This window comes from Kwoniella newhampshirensis, chromosome 4 (assembly GCF_039105145.1).
Source record: "Kwoniella newhampshirensis strain CBS 13917 chromosome 4, whole genome shotgun sequence".
NCBI classification, from domain to species: domain Eukaryota; kingdom Fungi; phylum Basidiomycota; class Tremellomycetes; order Tremellales; family Cryptococcaceae; genus Kwoniella; species Kwoniella newhampshirensis.
The window spans coordinates 898,751-917,776 of NC_089958.1; the positions used below are offsets into that span (position 1 = coordinate 898,751).

The window sequence follows — 19,026 nt, forward strand, 5'->3', positions numbered from 1 at the left end:
CGAGACGAGACGGCGGTAGATACACACGAAGAAGGTATAAGTATTCCTCCTTCTTCTCGTTTCATGATCTCTTCCCCTCAACCCAACGATTCTTCACCCCGCTCTCTCTCTCTCAACTTGTCAACATACTCCCAACGCCGGTCGTTGTACTCGCATCACACTCTTTTAAAGAACTTTCGAATCCGATTAGATAGATAAACCCCCCTGCCATCTACCTTTAACTAAACAACTGGAATTTTTGACAAGTTCATCTCCTCACCCACGCTCGAATCTCTACAGTACTTCCGGCAAGTCACTCTCTTCCCTCAATTCTTTTTACGAAACCCTTCTCCTCACCGACCAAAGCAACCATCACCAACGCCAAGATACTCAGGATGCAAGCTTGCAAGACTATCGCTCTTTTCGCCCTTCTCCCCTTCTTGGCGCAGACCCAGGCTCTTCCTCTCTTTGGGCTCGGATCGCTTTTCGGCGGAATCGTCCCTACCCCTGCTGCTGTGGGTTCTGTGACGTCGATCGTCGGAGCTGCCCTTCCCGTCGGACAGGCCACCTCGATCGTCGGTTCTGTCGTTGGTCAAGCTACTGGTGTCGCTGCCTCTGCCATCTCCCAGGAGACCAAATTCGTCGGATCGGCCATTGGTGACGCTTCCAAGATTGCGGGAGCGGTGATCGGTCAAGCTACCGGTGTCATCGTCCCTGACGCCACCAAGATCGTCGGATCCGTCATCTCCCAAGTCACAGGCATCGTCGGCCCGACCATTGCCAACGGTATCAACGTCGCTGGATCTGCGTCTGGGTCCGGTTCAGCTTCAGCCGGAGCGAGTCTCGATCTCGACCACATCGTCGCTACCGCCAACGGAGCTTTAGCCGGAAACGTCGTCGCTCAAGGTTCTTCCCTTCTGAAAGGATTGGCTTCGGGGGCAACCGGGTTCACTACCATTGGTAAAGGTGCAGTTGGCGATCTCACCAGCATCGTCGGAGGCGCCGTCAACGGTGTCTCGGCTGGCGGTATCGCCAGCACTGTCGGCGGTATCGCTCAAGGCGCCGTCCCAGCCGGTGTCGTCTCCGCCGCTACTGGTGCGGTCGGTCAAGTCGAGAACACGCTCAAGGGTGTCACTTCAGGTTCAGGTGTGGGATCTATCCTCGGTGGTGCGACCTCGGGTAGCGGTGTGGGGTCCATCCTCAACGGCGTCACTTCCGGCTCTGGTGTCGGCTCGGTCCTCAATGGTGTCACCTCGAGCGACGTCCTCGGTCAAGCTGAGCACATCGTCTCCTCCGTTGTCCCCGGAAACGTCATCGGTGGTCTCACCTCCGGATCGATCCTTGGTCAAGCTGAGAACGTCGTCGGCGGTGTCGCAGGTCAAGTCGCTCACCCTACCTCTACCGGCAGTGCCGCCGCTCCCATCACCACCGCCACTCCTACTCGGATCTTACAGGCCTTGAACACCTTCGTCGTAAGTCACTCCACTCTATCTGCCAGGCCGAGCGGCGTACTGATGATCATGTCTCACTGGCAGGGAAACATCAAGCCTGTATCTGCTGTAGAGGCTGTCGAGCAGATCCAGACAATCTACTACAACCTCGCCTATGCCGTCCAAAACCAGGCGGCTATGTTGCAGAGGTGAGCCCTGCCACGATCTTGCCGCAAAAGTCGTAAAAACCTAATTCTTCCTCTCCTCGAACCTTGTGCAGCACCGTTGAGCACTCTCCCTTCATCACATTTGCTTCTCAGCTCGTCAGGAACCTCGACAACTACCTCAAGCTCCTCCCGTCGACCATCTCATCCACCACAACCGTCATCTCCATCGCGGCTGAGCTCGACGCCTCGCTCGCTGCGATGATCGGTGGTATCAAGGCGTCGGAGAATGGAGCAGTCGACTTGGCTACTGCGTTGTATGCGGATGGAATGTTCTCCGTTGGTGCCATGTCGACTTTGATCCCCAGGAGTGAGTGTCTTATTTTCTCTGCTCTCTCGTCTATATGCTATACTGACTTGCTGCATTCTATCAGCCATCGCCATCCTTCCTCCTATCCCCGCTATCTACTCCCACTAAGCACTTCGTTGAGCTGCGGTAGGATTGGGCAGGTGGCGGATGTGGGCCACGGATGACGTGTCAGTACCTCTACATCGACGGGTCTGCTTGATTGCATCAACTCGTCTGTGCAGAGTGGACTATTCGTAAAACTATTTTGGGTCGTTTTTGCCGGAATGTATTTTGGGTGAAAACTTGTCCTATCCGAAACAACAATTGTGCATTTCCGCTGTGGACCTTCATACGAATTGTGTAACAAATGGTCTTACTCGTAGGATGCTTTTTATTGCGCTGATGCTGACGCCGACGCAGCCTTGTCTGCCTTGTCTGCCGCTTGAGCCGCTGCCAAAGCGGATTCGAACCATTCGCTCAAAATCGACTGATCCTCTTGACCCACACTGATTCTCACCAGACCCCTCTCCACACCATGAGTTGCCGCCCAATCCAACTCCAGATAGTGCGCCAAGATAGTATACGGACAAGCGAGTGTGAAGCTCGTGCCCAAAGACGGACCTTTGGCACATCCTAACGTGTCGAAGAAAGCTTTTGACGCAGCGTCAGAGGTGAACGTGACCGAGAACAGGCCGCCGAAGCCGCCTTTCCCAAGTGGCGGATGTCGTTGGGCCTGGGCATATAGTTCCTGAGTGATGTAGCGTGGATAATAGACTTTCTTGACGACCTTGCCTTCCGCTGGCATGGTGGTGTCATCGAGCGAGTGTCGGTACAAGAAGTCACACACTTCGTATGCGTTATCGTTGACTCGTTTGATACGGGCTCTGAAGTCTCGTGAATTGCGTTCCATGTAGACGACGTCCTCCGGGTAGTAGTGATCTTCGTAATCGGTATCCTGGACCGCTTTCAGCTCTTCGTACAACGGACCATTGGGATTTAGAATGAGACTGGGAACAGCAGATCAGCTCAACCGCCCTCCGAAGTCCTGAGTTCTCCACTCACCTTCCACCCATCACATTGGCATCACCACTGAAGATCTTCGTCAAACTGCTCACGACCACATCTGCAAATGTGACCACTTCAACATTTATGAAGTTCCCAATAGTCTCGTCGACAACGATAACAAAGCCGTATTGATCTGCGAGTTTTCGAATTCGAGCGAGATCGGGACTGCGTAGGAGAGGGTTGGAAGGGAATTCGCAGAATAAGGAGAGGACGGGAGGTTGGGTGGTCGCCAAGAGTTTCTCTAAATCATCGATATCTTCTGAGCCTCCTCTACCGAAAAAGTGGCAACCAGGTCCCCATTTCTGCAGAATTTTCAGAGTGTCCGTGTATGGGAAGCTGCGAGATGAACAGGTCATCAGACGATAAAACGACCAGTTGGTGCCGGCGACTGCGACTCACCCATAACAAACGCTGATACCTTCTTGTTCTCCTTTTCGCCGTCTTGCAACCCTTGCAATGTCATGAGCGTGCCAGATGGCGCTCATGCCACAAGGATACAGATACACATCATCCTCCGTCACCGCCTTCTTGCCCGATCCATGTGCGACACCTCGCGCGACGTCGTCGATCTTTCCAAAGTCCTCGTCACTGGGAAGCAAACCACCAGCAATTCGTCTCTTCAACGCTTGTTTGGCAAGAGGGGCGTTGAACAAGGGCAGGTTCCGTCCATATCGCTCTTCGAGATAGGTCGTAAGATCCGGTGTGAGCGACTCCTCCTTGACCGACTCGACAGGCAGATCATCTGCTGCGAGATGGGTTCCGCCAGAACCAGAACTGAACGCGGGCGTGCTTGGCGTGGTCGGTGTCGCGGGGACCGAAGGCGTTCGTCTTGAGTAATGCCTATTTCGGTTGATAGGGGCTTTGCTTGGCTGTCTTTCAGAAGGAGGAGTGGGTGGTCTCGCCTGACTACCTGCAGGAGTCTCTCCGAGGAAAGCCAAAGCCCGCTCAGCCATACGCGAACATATCCCGTCTCCAGTGTGTTGCCAGAAAGACTTGGCGGTGGACCAGTGTTCTTTGTCGAACAACAGGATTTGCAGTTCGATGACTTCCACGCCGGCGTTGTGAGATTTAGAAGCGGACGTATCGACCAAGGAAGAGGCGGAAGGACAAATAACGAACTCGACGATTCGGGAGGCAATGGGAGGTGTTCGAGAAGCGAGGAAATCACGTCCTTCACTGGCGACTTTGGATGTCGGGAGGAGGATACAGAGCTCATCAGGTCGACCGAATTTCGACAAACACAGTGCAGCGAGCTGCATCTCGGTTCAGTCAGCGCAGCTGTTCAAGACATGTTGGAGATATAGCAACGTACCTTTTGAATGCTTCGATGAATGAAGAATCGAGGATATCCAGTCTCCATTTTGTCTACTACTCTTTTCTCGCCCTCTTCATATCCCACTGTGTCGTCCCAGGTCGGAAGGGAGACCGAGATCGCATGTGCCGTGAGAATGGGGACTGAGGAACCCAGAGGGATCTGTGCGGGCGCTGCCGAGTTTGGCATCTTGGGTGGGGTGTCAGTCTATAGACGTGATGTTCGTTTGTGCTTTGATTGTCGATCTGATGTTGACTGAGCAAGAGCAATAAAAGATCGAGATCAAGTACACGGTCACCAACCACCATCAGTCGTTCGAGTCAATCTCGATTCCGAGGTTCAGGAACACTTCAGCACGTTTTGTAGTGTTTTTGTAATCGCGATTACAAAAACGTGGTTTCATTCATTACTGACCAGTGTGGCACCGATGAGCGGTCTGCTCATTCACAGTGGAAGGAACACTCTATGCGTGCGTCGAGACGACACGGTGAATGGCTTGGTTTCGAGCTGATGATCGAACATGAGCAAGTCCATTCCCCAGAGCTGGGTTGTCATGCGGGAAAGGGAAGTGATCAGGCGTGGGATGACAGCCCTTGGGGGAACAGAAAATTGGACAGCACTCTCCCGTGGGACGTCTGAATAGTGGCATGCCTGCTACGATCTCAGCGTTCTGCCGAATAACTCCCCAGGCATGTTCTGACATCGACCTGCATATGAGGTAAGGAGCTGATCCATCTGCAGGTATGGCAACGAGTGGTTGGACGATGCATGCAAGGATGTGGCAAACCAAGAACCCGGTTCCAGTAAAAGTTGATGGACTGACACGCGATGCGTCGGCCGACATGTGCATGCGGTCATCGCCGAAAAAAGCAACTCTCGGCCGGAAATCAAGCATCAAAATACGAGTTGCGGTATTGGATCATGCAGGTTCCGCATCGTCCGGAGAAACTTGATGACGGTGAGGGATGCAGCAGTAGTCAGTCAGTGAATGTGATGATGAGATAAACGAGTATGAGTATGTTTTAGACATATGTTGAGTAAGCACATCGCCATCACTGTCCAAGCGAAGGTCGCGTAGTCTCGATATATATATACACCATCGGGCAGGGGGATAGAAGAGATGAAAGAGACTTGCACAGTAATCATATCGCCTCAATCAAACATTATACTCCTCCAGTGATTTGACACCTATCGAATATGGCGGAACAGGCAGCAGATGAAGAAGGACTGGAACGGTCCAGATCCCAGGTGGACAGAGCGAGATTAGAAGTCGAGCAGAACGAGTCTGATCTGGATCAACAACAATCATCTCAGGTCCCCCTATCGCGACTAGCCACAGCTACTCGCGTACAATCGACCAACAGAGCAGCGAGCGGATTCCCAAATCTCAACCATGTACAAACAAATATGACCTCTGGGTCGACGGCGAAACCATATTCTGTGTTCACGGACGGTCAGAAATGGTTCATTGTCAGTCTGAGTGCACTGGGAGCGGTCTTCTCGTGAGTTTCGCGGGCACGCGTTGAGAGCCTCAGGAGAGAATAGATGGAGCTGAGCCATGTATCGGTGCACTGTAGACCGATATCGACAAACATATACGTGCCAGCTATACCGACCATCGCTGCAGCCTTTGGTACCACGACGGAGAAGATCAACTTGAGTGTGACAATGTATCTGTAGGTGTCATCTCGCACTCTGTCGATGGTCGTGTGACTTATCACTGTACGCTATAGGATCTTTCAAGCTCTCACGCCTTCGATATGGGGATCTGCGGGAGACGCTTTTGGACGTCGGTGCGTTCCGTTTCGCTTTATTGCTGCTTAGCATCCACCGGCTGACTCGTCCTGAAGACCCGTGTTCATCGCTTGTCTCCTTGTTTACCTACTCTCCTGCGTCGGGACCGCCCTTTGTCCGACTAACGCGTATTGGCTACTCATGCTCATGCGTCTCGTTCAGGCGTCCGGTGGCTCGCCATTGATAGCCATCGGGACAGGAGTAGTGGCCGATATTGCGATGCCGCAGGAAAGAGGACGCTTTTTGGGGTTGTTTAACCTGGGCATCACGGTTGGACCTGCACGTGAGTGACATGAAGATCGGGAAACCTGAACCTACTACTAGCCAGGCTGACAGTCAGTTGCGCAGTGGGACCGCTACTTGGAGGTGTCTTCTCGTATACACTCGGCTGGAGGTCTATCTTCTGGTTTCTGGTCATCTTCTGTGCGGTGGTATTAGTGCCCTTGGTTCTGTGAGTGATCATCAGGTCGTCAAATCTGGTGGTGTCATGCGCCTGACTGACCGGCGACACTAGTGCTTTTCCCGAAACACTACGGACTCTTGTTGGAGACGGTTCGATACCGCCGCCGTTACTCAATTGCACCCCAGCCGCTTTAATCAGACGCAAGAAGCAGATGAGAGAAATGCAGGAGAAGGGTGAGACTCCCGAGGCACTCGGACATCGGGCCAAGGTATGTTCATCACTGGGTCCAGGTATTGGAACCCCAACGTTGATTGGAAACTCCGCAGTTCAAGCCATGGGCATCTTTTCTGTTGTTCCTTCAGCCCGACCTGGCGATGTTATTCACCTGGTCCTCCCTGTACTACGCAATGTGGTACGCATTATTGTGAGTTTTGATTAGTCAGGTAGATGGGACGCCTCTGATAGGAGAGGACATAGGACTGTCTTCTCCTCCCTACTCAAGACCGAGTATGGAGTAAGCGAAATCGTGATCGGTCTCTGCTACATGTAAGTACAAATTTCCTTGTACTGTCATCATTCTGTTCCGCTGACTAGCGACACAACAGTCCAAACGGAGTCGGTTGCGGAATATCAGGATTTGTGACCGGTCGAATCATGGATGTCTTCTATCGTCGAGAGAAGAAGCGAGTCGGTGGAGATCATCGACACTTCCCGGACGAATTTCGGCTTGAACGGGTCAGATTCCTGATCCTACCATTCCACATCGGGTACGTGACATATTTCACAGACCCTCAATGAAGGAGGTAGCTGACTTGCGCCCAATTCAGAATTCTACTCATCTCGACAATGGGTCTTGCTTGGAGCATGCAAGCTCATGCCCACATATCCGTGCCTATTATCCTGAACTTCTTCGTCGGTCTGGGTACAGGTTTCCTCACGACTAGTAGGTATCCCATCGTCCTCTCATGATATCTGATCTGATGTGCCACCTTTAGCCACTATCTATGGTATAGACCTCTTCGCTGGACAAGGCGGGGCGGTTACGGCTACAGTAGGTCGCCTTCTCGCCATGCGTGACGGTGCGTGGTGCAATGCTCACCATCCTCCTCCTGACAGTATAACCTCATCCGATGTGCTTTGGGTGCGGTGACGGTCTCAACCGTTCAACTTGTCGTCGATCGCATGGGCGCTGGCTGGTGTTTCGTTCTCTTCAGCGGTATATGCCTCGTTGGGACACCTCTGATCCTGATCCCTCTGAAGTACGGACCGAGATGGAGACAGCAGCGACGAGAAAAAGCAAAAAGAATCGAAGCCGAGGTGAAAGAGAAGGAGTCATCGAAGCCCTGATCTGCTTGACCTGTGTTCGACGAGGCTTGAGACGATTGATATAATAGATGTAGTCGACAGTAGGTGGTTGTATCAATTAGCAACATGAGGCCATCTCACATGCAGCCGACAGTGTCAAAAGGAGAACGCACGGTCCGCCACGGGATACGGTAAATGATGTTTTGCCGAAAAACGACGTGACTGTCTTTTGCCATTCCTCGCTGTCTTTCCTTACATTCTCCTTCTCCTTCTCTCCTCTTCCCTTGCCTTCTATCTCACCTTGCATAATATCGACTACACCTCCAATTCCCCTCTTGCATATCTTGACTCCGTTAGCGTCTTGAGAGTCTCGTCTTGGAGAGGTTGAGTCGTTCTTGCTTTCATAGAGTGACAGTCGACGACTCTCTTTCTTGGGACCCTCCTGTCAAAGACGACCTGAGTTGGCTTTCCCATCTTCATTCAGTCCTCTCTCTGCCCTTGACTCTTACTGTCTTGTGGATGAAGGATCCCACACGGGGCAGCGGTCATCTTGACTTTCCCTTTCTCCTTCTTGCTTTTGGGTCCAACTCCCCCACTCTTTTGCACTGCGACCATCAGTGACTATCCAACTAACCACTACCCATTGACATTGTGGTTTTACCATGCCCGCCGACCCTACACCCCGAAGTACACTGACTCGAGTCGGGGGTTGGAAGTTGGGGCAAACCCTCGGCAGAGGTGCCTATGGTAAATCAACTTACTCGCGCCGCTCTGTGAGCTGAGCTGAGCTGAGATGTCTCCCCCATCCTTTTTAGCTCATGTACGTCTCGCCACTCATCCTAACGGACATAAAGCCGCATGCAAAATCCTTCCCGCGCTCCATCGAGAGCCAGGGAGGGTAAGCTGGGACCACACCGTCGATGCTATCGAGGCTCACAAGGAGGTGGTCCTCCTCAAGGCTCTCACAGGAGCTGGGTTAGGAGGTATAGTCGGGCTCGAAGGCGTGATGGAAGAGGGAGGATGGACGTGAGTTCCACTCGCCAAGGTCCACTAGTACAGTATGCGGCGTCAATTCAACGTTACTCCTGCGCTCAGGTATGTCTTCCTCACCCTCTATCCTTACTCGGCATCATCGTCGCATGTCGTCTGGACGCGAGAACGTCTCGTTACCTTTTTCCGACGACTTCTCCTCACCATTCATGCCCTTCATGAACTCGGGGTCAGCCACGAAGACATCAAGCGATCAAACATCCTCATGGACAAAGATGGTATGCCGATCCTGGTCGACTTTGGCTTCTCCCACTTTAGACCCCACGGTGGATCAGTCAAAAGCGCAGGCGGGACTTTGGATTATTCTAGTCCCGAGAAGACAGCAGTGAGACTTTCTACGAGCACAGGTCCTCTTGTACATACTAAATGCTGCCCCCCCCCCCACAGGACATACCATATGATGCTAAAGCCAATGACGTTTGGTCTCTGGGCATTCTTCTAATCAAGTTGCTCGACATGGACCACCCATTTGTCTCCCCTTTTCAAGAGGACACTAGCACAACGATCAAGAGGCGTATCATCTGCGACGATCCGCTATTCGCGTGGGCTCAAGAAGATCTGGCTCCAGGAGGTCTTGCCTCTTTGATATACGGAATGCTACAGAAGAACCCAAAAGTGAGATGGACGGTGAGTGAAACTGAAATCGAGACATGCAGTGCCACCGAACTGAAACCATCAATGTTCCCCAGATACTCCAAATCCTCAATCATCCATGGTTGCAACCGTTTTACCGAGAGCCCCCAGTGTTTCAAGGGTCGACCCACGCGCCCAAGTCTTCTGGTCAGATCACAGAAGAAGTGTTCCAAGATCTGTGCTTCCTGTCTTTCATCGCTGGGGAATTCTCCCTGTGTCAGACTCCAAAGTCGGTCTTGTATCGTCTCCAATACGATAAAAGATGTTGGGAAAGACGTTGGGCAGGAATGCTGGCTGCTTGGTCCAAGAGAGAGGAAATGGATTGGGAAGATATCCCAAGCACTATCCCGCCTTTGAAAGCAAGAAGTGGTGAGTGCCCGCTTCCAGGAGTAAACTAACGATTTTCCCGTAGAACCGTCTCGTAATGCCAAGGCTCTCCAGCTCAAACATGGGCGCGTGCTCAGAGAGATTCATCTGTCGCCGAATGTGAGTGTCCGATGGAGTGTCAGCGGTTGACGAAAGGACGAGATGAAGACACCCGCCTCCAGCATGAGGCCCAAGTTTGTCGAGCACAAGAAGCAAAAGGAGAACGTGCCTCCTAATATGCCGAGAAAGTCCCGCTTGTACGGCATGAAAACCAAAGAGGACTCAACCAGGAAAACGGATCATACCTTAGTCAACAGCCTGAAAGCGAAGGAGAACGCAGTAGTGGTTGACAGGGACAAGCAAACAGCCGTTATCAGCTCGCCCGAGAAGGGTAGACTGGGAGTCGCTAAGACGAAGAAAACTAAGGTTAGGGCTCAAGTGATATTTAAAAGTGGCAGTGAGGTGAAGCAGAAGCGCAGTGCTCAGCTGATGGCTTTACTGTACTAGTCCGATGTCGAAACTCTTCGACAATACGGCGAATCGTCGACCAGGGTCACCACTCGTCTGCCACTAGCACCTAGACGGACTACCCGAGCAAACATCAGCAATCCGACGGAGATTGCAGTTGCGATGAATGGTTCCGCCAGTACCGCTGTAACTGGTAAGATGACCATAGACCGGATCGCCAAGCGGGGTGAAAGCACGACGAAAGTGTGAGTGCTGGCTTTCCCGATCACGAGTACCATGATTGACTCTACTATAGAGAACGGGTTCAAACCAAAGTCGGCAGCAGCTCTGTTCCAGACAAGAAATTGAAAGGTAAGTGGTTATAGAGTATTTGGGCGATGGCCCAGGCTAACAATGTTCAAAGGTCTTCTCCTTGACTTGCCTGAAGTACCCGAGCCTCGTCGCCGTTCGCCTCGCCTTCACGGGAAGCCACCTCTTCCAGCCATTTGAAGACGTAATTCCGTTTCTCCTTTTCGAACTCAGTAAAGTCGCAGTATTCCCATTGTTGTACTACTGTATAGGTCCAGTGAACCCATTCATGTCCTTCTCTCGCATTCAGCTCATAGTTAAACCATGCACAAAATACCACAACATCTCAATCCGCGTTGCATAACACGCGCTGCCGGAGCGTAGTCATTTGAAAGAAGGGTATCAAAAGTGCAGGGTATATACAGTACTCAAGGTGACGAAACAGATACAGATAAAATCGGAACTTTGCCGCCCGAACTCTCGTTCAGATCACTACCTCTTCTCTTCTCATTGAGATCGAAAGAATAGCTCTCTTCTTCCCCTACTTGATATCCCTCTGGTTCAGTCCCCATCCCCATCTGGCTCATTCTCAGTGCACTCTTCTCGTCGACTTCAGATCGATCGTCATTGTTGATTCGATTCAGATCTAACCATTCTTCGGATGATGAAGGGGAGAAAACATCTCTGAATTCTTCTTCGACGAATATCTTTGTTTGTTCAGAGACGACATGCTGCGAAACACGTTTCGTATATCGATTAGCACAGCACCGAAATGACCAACGAGATGAAACAGAAATATGTTCTGTGATACTTACCAAAGCATCCATGATGGTCCAAGTCTTCATTGATTCTTGTTCGTCTTCTTCCCCGGAATCCATCACCTCCCATCCGTTCACCATCATGACTTTCTTCAATGCTTTCTTAGCCCCTTCACTCAATCTCTCTGATCTGATCCTCGTATCTCTCAAAGCCGCCTCTCCGCCAGATCTTCGTCCATCTGTCACTCCACCAGGACTCGCGGGCGAAGGGAACGGGATCGACGGAGAGACATTTGTACTCGTCGCTGAAGGAGGTGCTACATTGAGTAGATGGACGATAGGCTTTTCGCCATTTCCACTTTCCAGATTTCGGGTGACTCCCGCCGAAGATGGGAATCGGAAATTCATACCTATCCCGTTGGGGAAAGCGTCAAACGTAGGTCTTGAAGCTCTACGTGCAGACAATGCAGCGAAAGATGGTCGAACCATCCCTGAGGAACCGATTCCACCTAGCATACTTCCATGGCTCGGCATTCGACCGTGCCCAAAGCCAGAGGTGGGAGAGATGCCGGAGAACGGCGAAAGATGTTGACTTGGCATTCGGGAGTGAGACCCGCCTCCCAAAGTGCCGGTGTGTTGATCTGATGTGGTTTGACTGCCAGGACTTCGGATATCGGGCGTGACACCGCTAGCTACTCTGGAATGATAACCGAAGCTCGGCGAGCGGGACGATGAGGCTCGTGCTCGGCCGGAAAGGATCTGAGGAGAGTTGGACATTTTCCTGCCCGTCCCGATCGTCGGCGAAGCAGGGTGCGATCGTTCAGCTTCTCCTGCTCGATGTGTCGCCAACAACGCAAGCTGCATCTTACATCTCATTTCAATTTGGAGCGGACTTCGATGCAGAGATAAAAACTCAAACAACGACCACGTGATCCAGTCGACTAATCTGGGTGAGGGAGGATCGATTGAGGTCTCCGCGAAGCGAGCGTCTCCATCCTGAATGAGGTTGAGGAGATATCGAGCGATGTACGTCCATAATCCTTTGACATTGGATACACTGTGGGGTTCGCGAATGATGATGACCTTGATGATTTGTACTGTAAGGACAATAGTGGCCGCTCTGACCTGTGGCGAAGCTGGCATCACGGATGAGGTTCTTGACCGTATCGAACTGAAAGACCGAAGCACATAGTGCAATATTCGAATCCAAAGGCTCGAATAGACCGCTCCTCTGTCCACCTCTTGTGGAGGCTCTAGCAACATGCAGAGAGGCAGGACAAGCGATGCCAAAAGATTCGCGCCAGGTGGATGTCGTTCTAGACACCCCAGCGCATCACCCTCTAGAAACACTGCTGCACTCAAGAGTCGGACGGCACTCGATCGAAGAGGAACGATGAAAGCCATATTTTCTTCTGAAGCAGATGCCAACATCTTCACAGATGTTTCTACGTAATCTTGAACAATTATTGAGGTCGTCTCTACGTTAAGATTATAATTTGACTGTCGGATGAGGTCAGTGATCGAATCGAGCATGCCGGAGAAATCGACAGCGGCGATGAACATTCGGAACAGTGGCGCGATATCACGAAGGAATGGAGTCGGTCGGCGAGACGACAGATGCGTCTTGGCAAGTTCGCCAACGATACTCGAAGCGGCAGGACCCACGGATTCGGGTTGTCGTCGAAGGAGATCAAGGACCATGTTAAGCGTTTGTTTGGTCGCCGAGGCACCCAGTCTTCCTCCTGAGCGAGCATACGATTCAACAAGGAACACATACTCCCTTCTTGCGCTGACCCAATTGGAGGATGACTCATCGGATCCGGGATTGAAGGCTGACATGGAGGACTGGTCCCCCGTCTTTCCTTTGGCAATCACTGACCCAAGCGCGTCGACGCCTTCTCGTAGCAGCTCCTCACTTGCTGAGTCCTTTATGTACGGTACGAGAGCAGCGAGAAGTCGAAGGAAGCTGCCCGCTCGAGATGTGGCAGGATTCGCCGCAATGATAGTCATGAACAGCCGTACAATGTTCTCCTTCGGGAAAGTGTCGTCCTCAAGAGTGATTGAAGCTAACTTTTTGGCCTGTCTTTCGACAGCATCCGTCCCGATCTCCGACAACGCGATTTCCGGACCTGATATCATTTGCACTAGCGCCTCGATCTCTTCGTGGTCATTGAGCCCTCTGATACCGGACGGAACTCCGGAAGCGATAGAGCTACCAACAGACAGACTCGAGAGAAGGGAGTACACAGAAGCGGGATTGTATTCGATGTCGGCGATCACGATACAAGTCTGATAAACGAATGAGTCTTGGTGTATTCGATAAAAACTCCTCCCAGCATACTCGATACAGTCCCTTGCGGCAGGATTCCCGCTCGCATAGGTTTCGTATACTGACCGCATGATAGTGGCGAAACCCATCGAAGTGAAGAGCCGACGGAACCTTGCAGAGCAGAGCATGAAAACTCGCATAGCATGTGCAGTGACAAGGAGGTCATGTTGGCCGTGCACTTGAAGGATTACGGCGACGTTTGAGAGGAAATGTCGAAGTTCAGCTCGATCGTTATAATTTCGATTGACAGCAGAGAATAAAGCGATAACGAGCACGAGCCAGGCTCTAGCAAAAGGCAGATGGTGAACGGAGCCCTGTATCTGCAGGTTCGACAGCATTTTCTTCACCAGATAGACTTCTCGAGGGTTCGCTCGAAGACCTTCGGCAAGAATGAGTAGTTGAGCGGTCTGGACCTCTAACAATCCGTTTATCCATGGAGCGTGAACCTTGAAACCACCCTCGTCCTCGTGGATCGACGCTGGAAGGAGTACGTGCTCCGTTTTGTTTTTCCGTATATCGCGTAGAGAGATTTCACTAACTTGTGGTACGAGGCGAGCGATCGTTGAGAGAGCCACACAAAGGTGGACGAAGTCCGGATCATTTCGAGAGACGGATTTGAGATACCCAACCAGGGCATTCAGGCCGGAGAAGGCGAACTCAGGAGTGAGAGACGACATGACGGCATTGAGCCGAGAAAGAGAACCCAAGAAATCGGCCTTGAAATCATTGGTGATGGGACGAAGAAATGCAGCTGACTCGTCCCGTTGAACAAGTCTTACCAATTCTCGAGAAAGAGCACTGACGCCGCCGTCGGCCTCTCCAGCAAGAACGACGACCTGCTCATTGACGAGACCGAAAAATACCGGTGCAAAAATGGCCTTTCTCCGCTTCCCTGAGAAGGAAGTGCCCGAGCCGCTCGATCCTCGTCGCAAAAGCGAATTCATCGGACTTGGAGAATGATTTGAGGACATTCCTTCTTGCTGATGTTGCAAAGAAGGAAGAGCCGACACTGGGACTTTCTCCCAGTCCGAAGTAGCCTGTAAAGTTGTGTCTTCTCCCCATCCTAGCTCCATCAAATGTTGTCTCAATTCAAGGGGTAGCGTCTGCCCAAATTTTTGCAAAGCAGCATCCTGAACATCATGGGATGCAACCCAAATTGGGGAGCCGATGTCGGTCGCAACGAAATCGAGAGTTTTCGCTGAAAATTGAAAGACAGGTCCACGTCGGTCGGTGACAATTTTCTGAGTTAGAACCTGAGTGCGCCATCCGAAAAGCGTTGCCGTTTTCCGAAGAGCTTGAGATCGGATGGCCGATTGATGGCTGACATCAGTGCCATTCGAATGCATGAGACTCACCTGGTGAGATCGGACAAAATGACGGTACGAACTTGTTTTGGAATCAGCTCGGCGCACTTTTCAAGGAGAAAGACGAGCGCCTGCTGCGCGGGTCTTTCGAGCGTATAATACTGCCACAGATAAGGCAAGAGTGAAGCCCAATCGTCGATAGCAAGGCAAGCGTGTATCGCCACTAAAAGTCTTGGTGCAAGCATTTCGAGGGTCTTATCCAGCCATTCTTGTCTCTTGACAGCGACCGGTACACTATCGCTGTGCGCAGGCTGGTCTGCCAGATGTAAGCTCGAAGATGCCTTGTCGCTTATGTCACTCCTTCCGATAACGCCTTGAAGTACAGTTAGGAGCATCGCGATCTGCTTGTCGTCCTGGACAGTAGGTGCTTGGCGGGACAGATCGATGAACCACGACATCACAAGTCGAATCCATGGGGACCTGCGAGGATGTTAGGAGCGTCTAAATGCTTGAAGGATCACGACTCACCGTCTTATCGAGGATGTAATCATGCGCATCTTCAGCAGTACCTGGCATATCAAAGCTCGATACGATTCCGGTAATTGTCCATCTCTTTCCTACTCAAATCAGCGGTCATCTCCTCGAATTCACTCACCTCGACCTCCAGAAATACCGCTAATCGCGTTTCCACTCCGTCAATAAACGTTCTCAGTTTACTACCAGAAGACGCGGTCTCTTTCACTTTGTCAAGTGCATTAATGAATTCGACCAGAACCGCATATCGACCAGGTTTTATATTCGCGACCGCAATTTCACCCTCTTTCGCTTTTCCTTTGTTTTGTTTAGGAGCAACATCGCCCATCAGGACAATAGCGACCATTTGCGGATCGGCCTGTGTCCAGAATTGGGCGGGACCGATTGAATCGCTCAAAATGGTGATCAACTTCAGGTGTGATGACAGAGTGGTCGCTTGGGTAGCAGCTGAACAGCTGAAGAGAGGCTTGTACAGTAATTGTGGGTGCGATTTCGCGAGCCATAATAGGAATGTCCGAGCTTCGGTGAAGGGACCATGTGAGGAGGTGAAGCGCTGTAATACGTCAGCGTAACGTTGACTGATCGTCCAGTTGGCTACTTTACTCACCGAAAAAAGTGCGTTCACGCAGTCTTTGCCCAATGTTGCTGTCGACTTGTTTAGCAGGAATGACTGAGTCATACGACAAACGGGTTCGAGATCTCCACCGACGATCTGAAGACGGTAAGCGCACACATAGCTAGGTTTAGCTTACCACTTCCATCGCAGCTCCTACGAATCGCTTCTTCTCGTTGTCTCCATTCAGCATAGTGCGAATGATGACATCCAGGTGCTCGGTAGGTCCTGAGACGACGTTTTGAGGTCCCATTGAAATCCTAAACGGATCAAGTGTCTCCTGTCCGCGGGTACTTTGAGCGCGATATGCTTGTAGCTCAATCTCGAAAAGGAAATGCCCGAGGTGATTAGCCAACAATCCGTCTTCATCGGGGAGATGATCGATCTCTGACAAGAAGATATCCCGAGCAGAATGCCATATTGCTAGGCTGAGTAGCAGATCAACCGAAGTGCGGATGATCTGAGTCCAAGAGGACAAGAATGTGCAAGCTGCACGCGAACGTAGTTGTAGAATGAGAGGCGGCGTTGCGTGAAGGACTGGCGCAGGTCGTAAACGCTGGAAAGTCGTTCAGCACTTTGGCTATACAGATCATTGGCTCACTCACTCTGAACATCTGACTGTCATCTCTGAGCAGCCAGTGCGCTAGTGACGGGTTCGATCCAATTACAGAGCCCGATGCTATCCACAATAGCTCTTTCTCAACGCCACCAAATGAACCCGACAATTCTGTAGATCCCAGTAATTCGGAAAGGGAGGCCTCCTCGACTTCAATGATGTCTCCTTCGCTGAGATCCGCCAGCAAGTCATTGATGATATTCAAGTGACCTTCGTTATCATATCCAGACGTTTCCACAGCGTGCAGGAGAACGATCAGCGCCGAGGCGAGGCTCTGAAATGCAAAAGCGCTATGCGGTCGATCATGACCACGAGGAAGCGTCGTCTCAGAGTGAAGAAAGTTATTCAACAGCGTTAGACCTCTGTTCCGTAGTTGTCGATCGTCAGTGACCAAAGCTCGACACAGCCATAGCCATCTCTCCATCTCCTCGTCTGCACTGTCCGCCGCCCAGTTTTTCACTACTGCACCGAAGACTTCCAAGGCTTGTTGTCGTTCTCCGTCTGTCGAGGTCGAGTTTGGTAAGAATGCCACTCCTAACTCTGCCAAAATTGCCGAGTGGTGCGGGCACGTTCTGGACCAGAGTTTCTTCGCTCGAGCAGCGGGAAGGTGTTTATGTAGTTCCGTGAGCAGAGGGGCGAATGCTGAGAAGTCGGGATCGAATGTAAATCTTTGCGCGGTGTGAACTGATGGATGTATCGATGTCCCACTTGATTTCGTGTCGACCTGAATTGTCGGCTTTGGATCCCTGCCATAGCCTATTCTCCAAAGCCTCCTTCTACTCTCCTCCAAAGAACAAGCATCCAGACATGCCTTGACGTCCCTGGCAAACTTTCTTCTTTCTCTAGCGACTTGTTCTTGCTCTTCCTGAGACAGACCGCCCATGTCCGCCATGAGACCCATCATCGTCTGACGTCGCTCACGATACCCAATGACTTGGTCTGCTGCTTGACGAAAACCAAATTTTTCAGCTGCTTTTGAGACCAGACCGAGTTTCTTTGCTCCCGGACGTCCTGCATGCTGCGGTGCTTTCTCTTCCAGCGGTGTCGGTGCCATGACATGGGTGCGAACTTGCTGCCAATGTTTCAGACCTGGTGACACAGGCTTCGTTGGCGAAGACGAATTGGGAGTGGCAAGATTGACGGTGTTGAGCTTCGTCGGTTTGGGTTTCGATTTTTGCTTCGAAGGCGATACGACATGATTTGGGGTTGTAGGCCGAGATACGCGGAATGACGACGGAGTGTCAGGCCGATCGGTGTCAGGCATGGTCTGTGATCTCATCTGTGATGTTTCGCGGCTCATTGGGAGAGCGCTCACCGCTTGTGTGTTCGCCCTCACCGGTGTGGCTGTAGGTGGGTAAGTCGACGTTGCGACAGGAGGGGGCTGTTGCAGATCTCGACTCGATCCACTTGCAACTGGCTGTATCTGCGGAGATGCCTCTGGGCTCACCGTAAAATCAACCTCCGAGTCGAGTAGCGCATCAAGAGGTGATTCGGACATCTGAGCAAGCTTGCTGTGAGAGCTCGATGAGGGTTCTCGTCTCAGCGGAGGACCTGAGGACTTCGGTATGGAGGTGGTAGACGTGTGACGAGAAGAGGAAGGGGAGCTACGGAGCGTGAGAGGAGGTGGACGAGGCCCCGATGGGATCCTGGTCCTCGACCTAGAATTTGGCGGAGATACATGATCCGACATGTTGTCTTAGGAATCTGCGGTTCCCATGGTCCGACACAGCATCATCAGGCGGAAAGAACTTTTGAAAGTCTGAATGGAACTCTGGGACAGTGCGGCCATACACTCTCGCCGCTCGTTGCGTGTCGAGAAGCAAGTTGCCCTGTACGAAGAGGCTGAATTCTCGACCAAGAGTTGTCTGTCAAAAAGCGAAGCAGCGGGCCGGACAAGACAAGCAATCGATGGGAAACGCGTAGATTATTGTTGTGAACAATCAAAAGACGACTGCAACGGACCTGGCCCTCCACTCTGCTCCTTTGCTACTGACGGGATCAAAAAACAGCCACGCTGCGCTGTTACCGCGAGATTCCGAATGAGAGTCACCACTACTACAACTTACTCTCATCTAACCCATCAAGGCTATATATCATCTTTCCTCGTAGATGCAGCTGAAACCCACTTGACATACTAAAAGTTTGCCCTCACATCGTAGCCGGGTACTTCGGGCACAGTCTCGCTGTCCGCCATTCGACCCCGAGGAGAGCTGTCTCATCCATCCCCAGCGTGAGATTTCCCGCGAATTCCCTTCAACTGCCACCT

General features: G+C 51.7%; 5 protein-coding genes across 5 annotated transcripts; 3 read left to right on the forward strand and 2 right to left on the reverse strand.

The window, feature by feature from the left end:
* Positions 1 to 374: 374 nt before the first annotated feature.
* On the forward strand, positions 375 to 2,051 carry IAR55_002320 (uncharacterized protein; the record flags this gene model as incomplete). Its single annotated transcript, XM_066945435.1, has 4 exons — positions 375 to 1,451; positions 1,515 to 1,618; positions 1,690 to 1,943; positions 2,008 to 2,051. The coding sequence occupies 4 exons, from the start codon at positions 375 to 377 to the stop codon at positions 2,049 to 2,051; spliced, it is 1,479 nt and encodes a 492-aa protein (XP_066804124.1).
* A 262-nt stretch (positions 2,052 to 2,313) lies between these two features.
* IAR55_002321 (uncharacterized protein) lies at positions 2,314 to 4,488 on the reverse strand (the record flags this gene model as incomplete). Its single annotated transcript, XM_066945436.1, has 4 exons — positions 2,314 to 2,929; positions 2,985 to 3,323; positions 3,387 to 4,240; positions 4,300 to 4,488. The coding sequence occupies 4 exons, from the start codon at positions 4,486 to 4,488 to the stop codon at positions 2,314 to 2,316; spliced, it is 1,998 nt and encodes a 665-aa protein (XP_066804125.1).
* A 1,008-nt stretch (positions 4,489 to 5,496) lies between these two features.
* Positions 5,497 to 7,843, forward strand: IAR55_002322 (uncharacterized protein; the record flags this gene model as incomplete). Its single annotated transcript, XM_066945437.1, has 12 exons — positions 5,497 to 5,801; positions 5,877 to 5,975; positions 6,033 to 6,092; positions 6,150 to 6,376; positions 6,442 to 6,544; positions 6,608 to 6,764; positions 6,823 to 6,920; positions 6,974 to 7,042; positions 7,102 to 7,263; positions 7,324 to 7,439; positions 7,492 to 7,547; positions 7,613 to 7,843. The coding sequence occupies 12 exons, from the start codon at positions 5,497 to 5,499 to the stop codon at positions 7,841 to 7,843; spliced, it is 1,683 nt and encodes a 560-aa protein (XP_066804126.1).
* Positions 7,844 to 8,463: 620 nt separating this feature from the next.
* On the forward strand, positions 8,464 to 10,807 carry IAR55_002323 (uncharacterized protein; the record flags this gene model as incomplete). The annotated part of the gene is made up of 10 exons (XM_066945438.1): positions 8,464 to 8,548; positions 8,617 to 8,827; positions 8,897 to 9,176; positions 9,239 to 9,478; positions 9,541 to 9,853; positions 9,897 to 9,970; positions 10,019 to 10,276; positions 10,358 to 10,563; positions 10,614 to 10,669; positions 10,722 to 10,807. 10 exons carry the CDS (start codon positions 8,464 to 8,466, stop codon positions 10,805 to 10,807), a joined length of 1,809 nt encoding a protein of 602 aa, XP_066804127.1.
* A 227-nt stretch (positions 10,808 to 11,034) lies between these two features.
* Positions 11,035 to 18,450, reverse strand: IAR55_002324 (uncharacterized protein; the record flags this gene model as incomplete). The annotated part of the gene is made up of 8 exons (XM_066945439.1): positions 11,035 to 11,337; positions 11,422 to 15,013; positions 15,106 to 15,477; positions 15,526 to 15,566; positions 15,653 to 16,084; positions 16,139 to 16,201; positions 16,284 to 16,700; positions 16,750 to 18,450. The coding sequence occupies 8 exons, from the start codon at positions 18,448 to 18,450 to the stop codon at positions 11,035 to 11,037; spliced, it is 6,921 nt and encodes a 2,306-aa protein (XP_066804128.1).
* Positions 18,451 to 19,026: the final 576 nt, after the last annotated feature.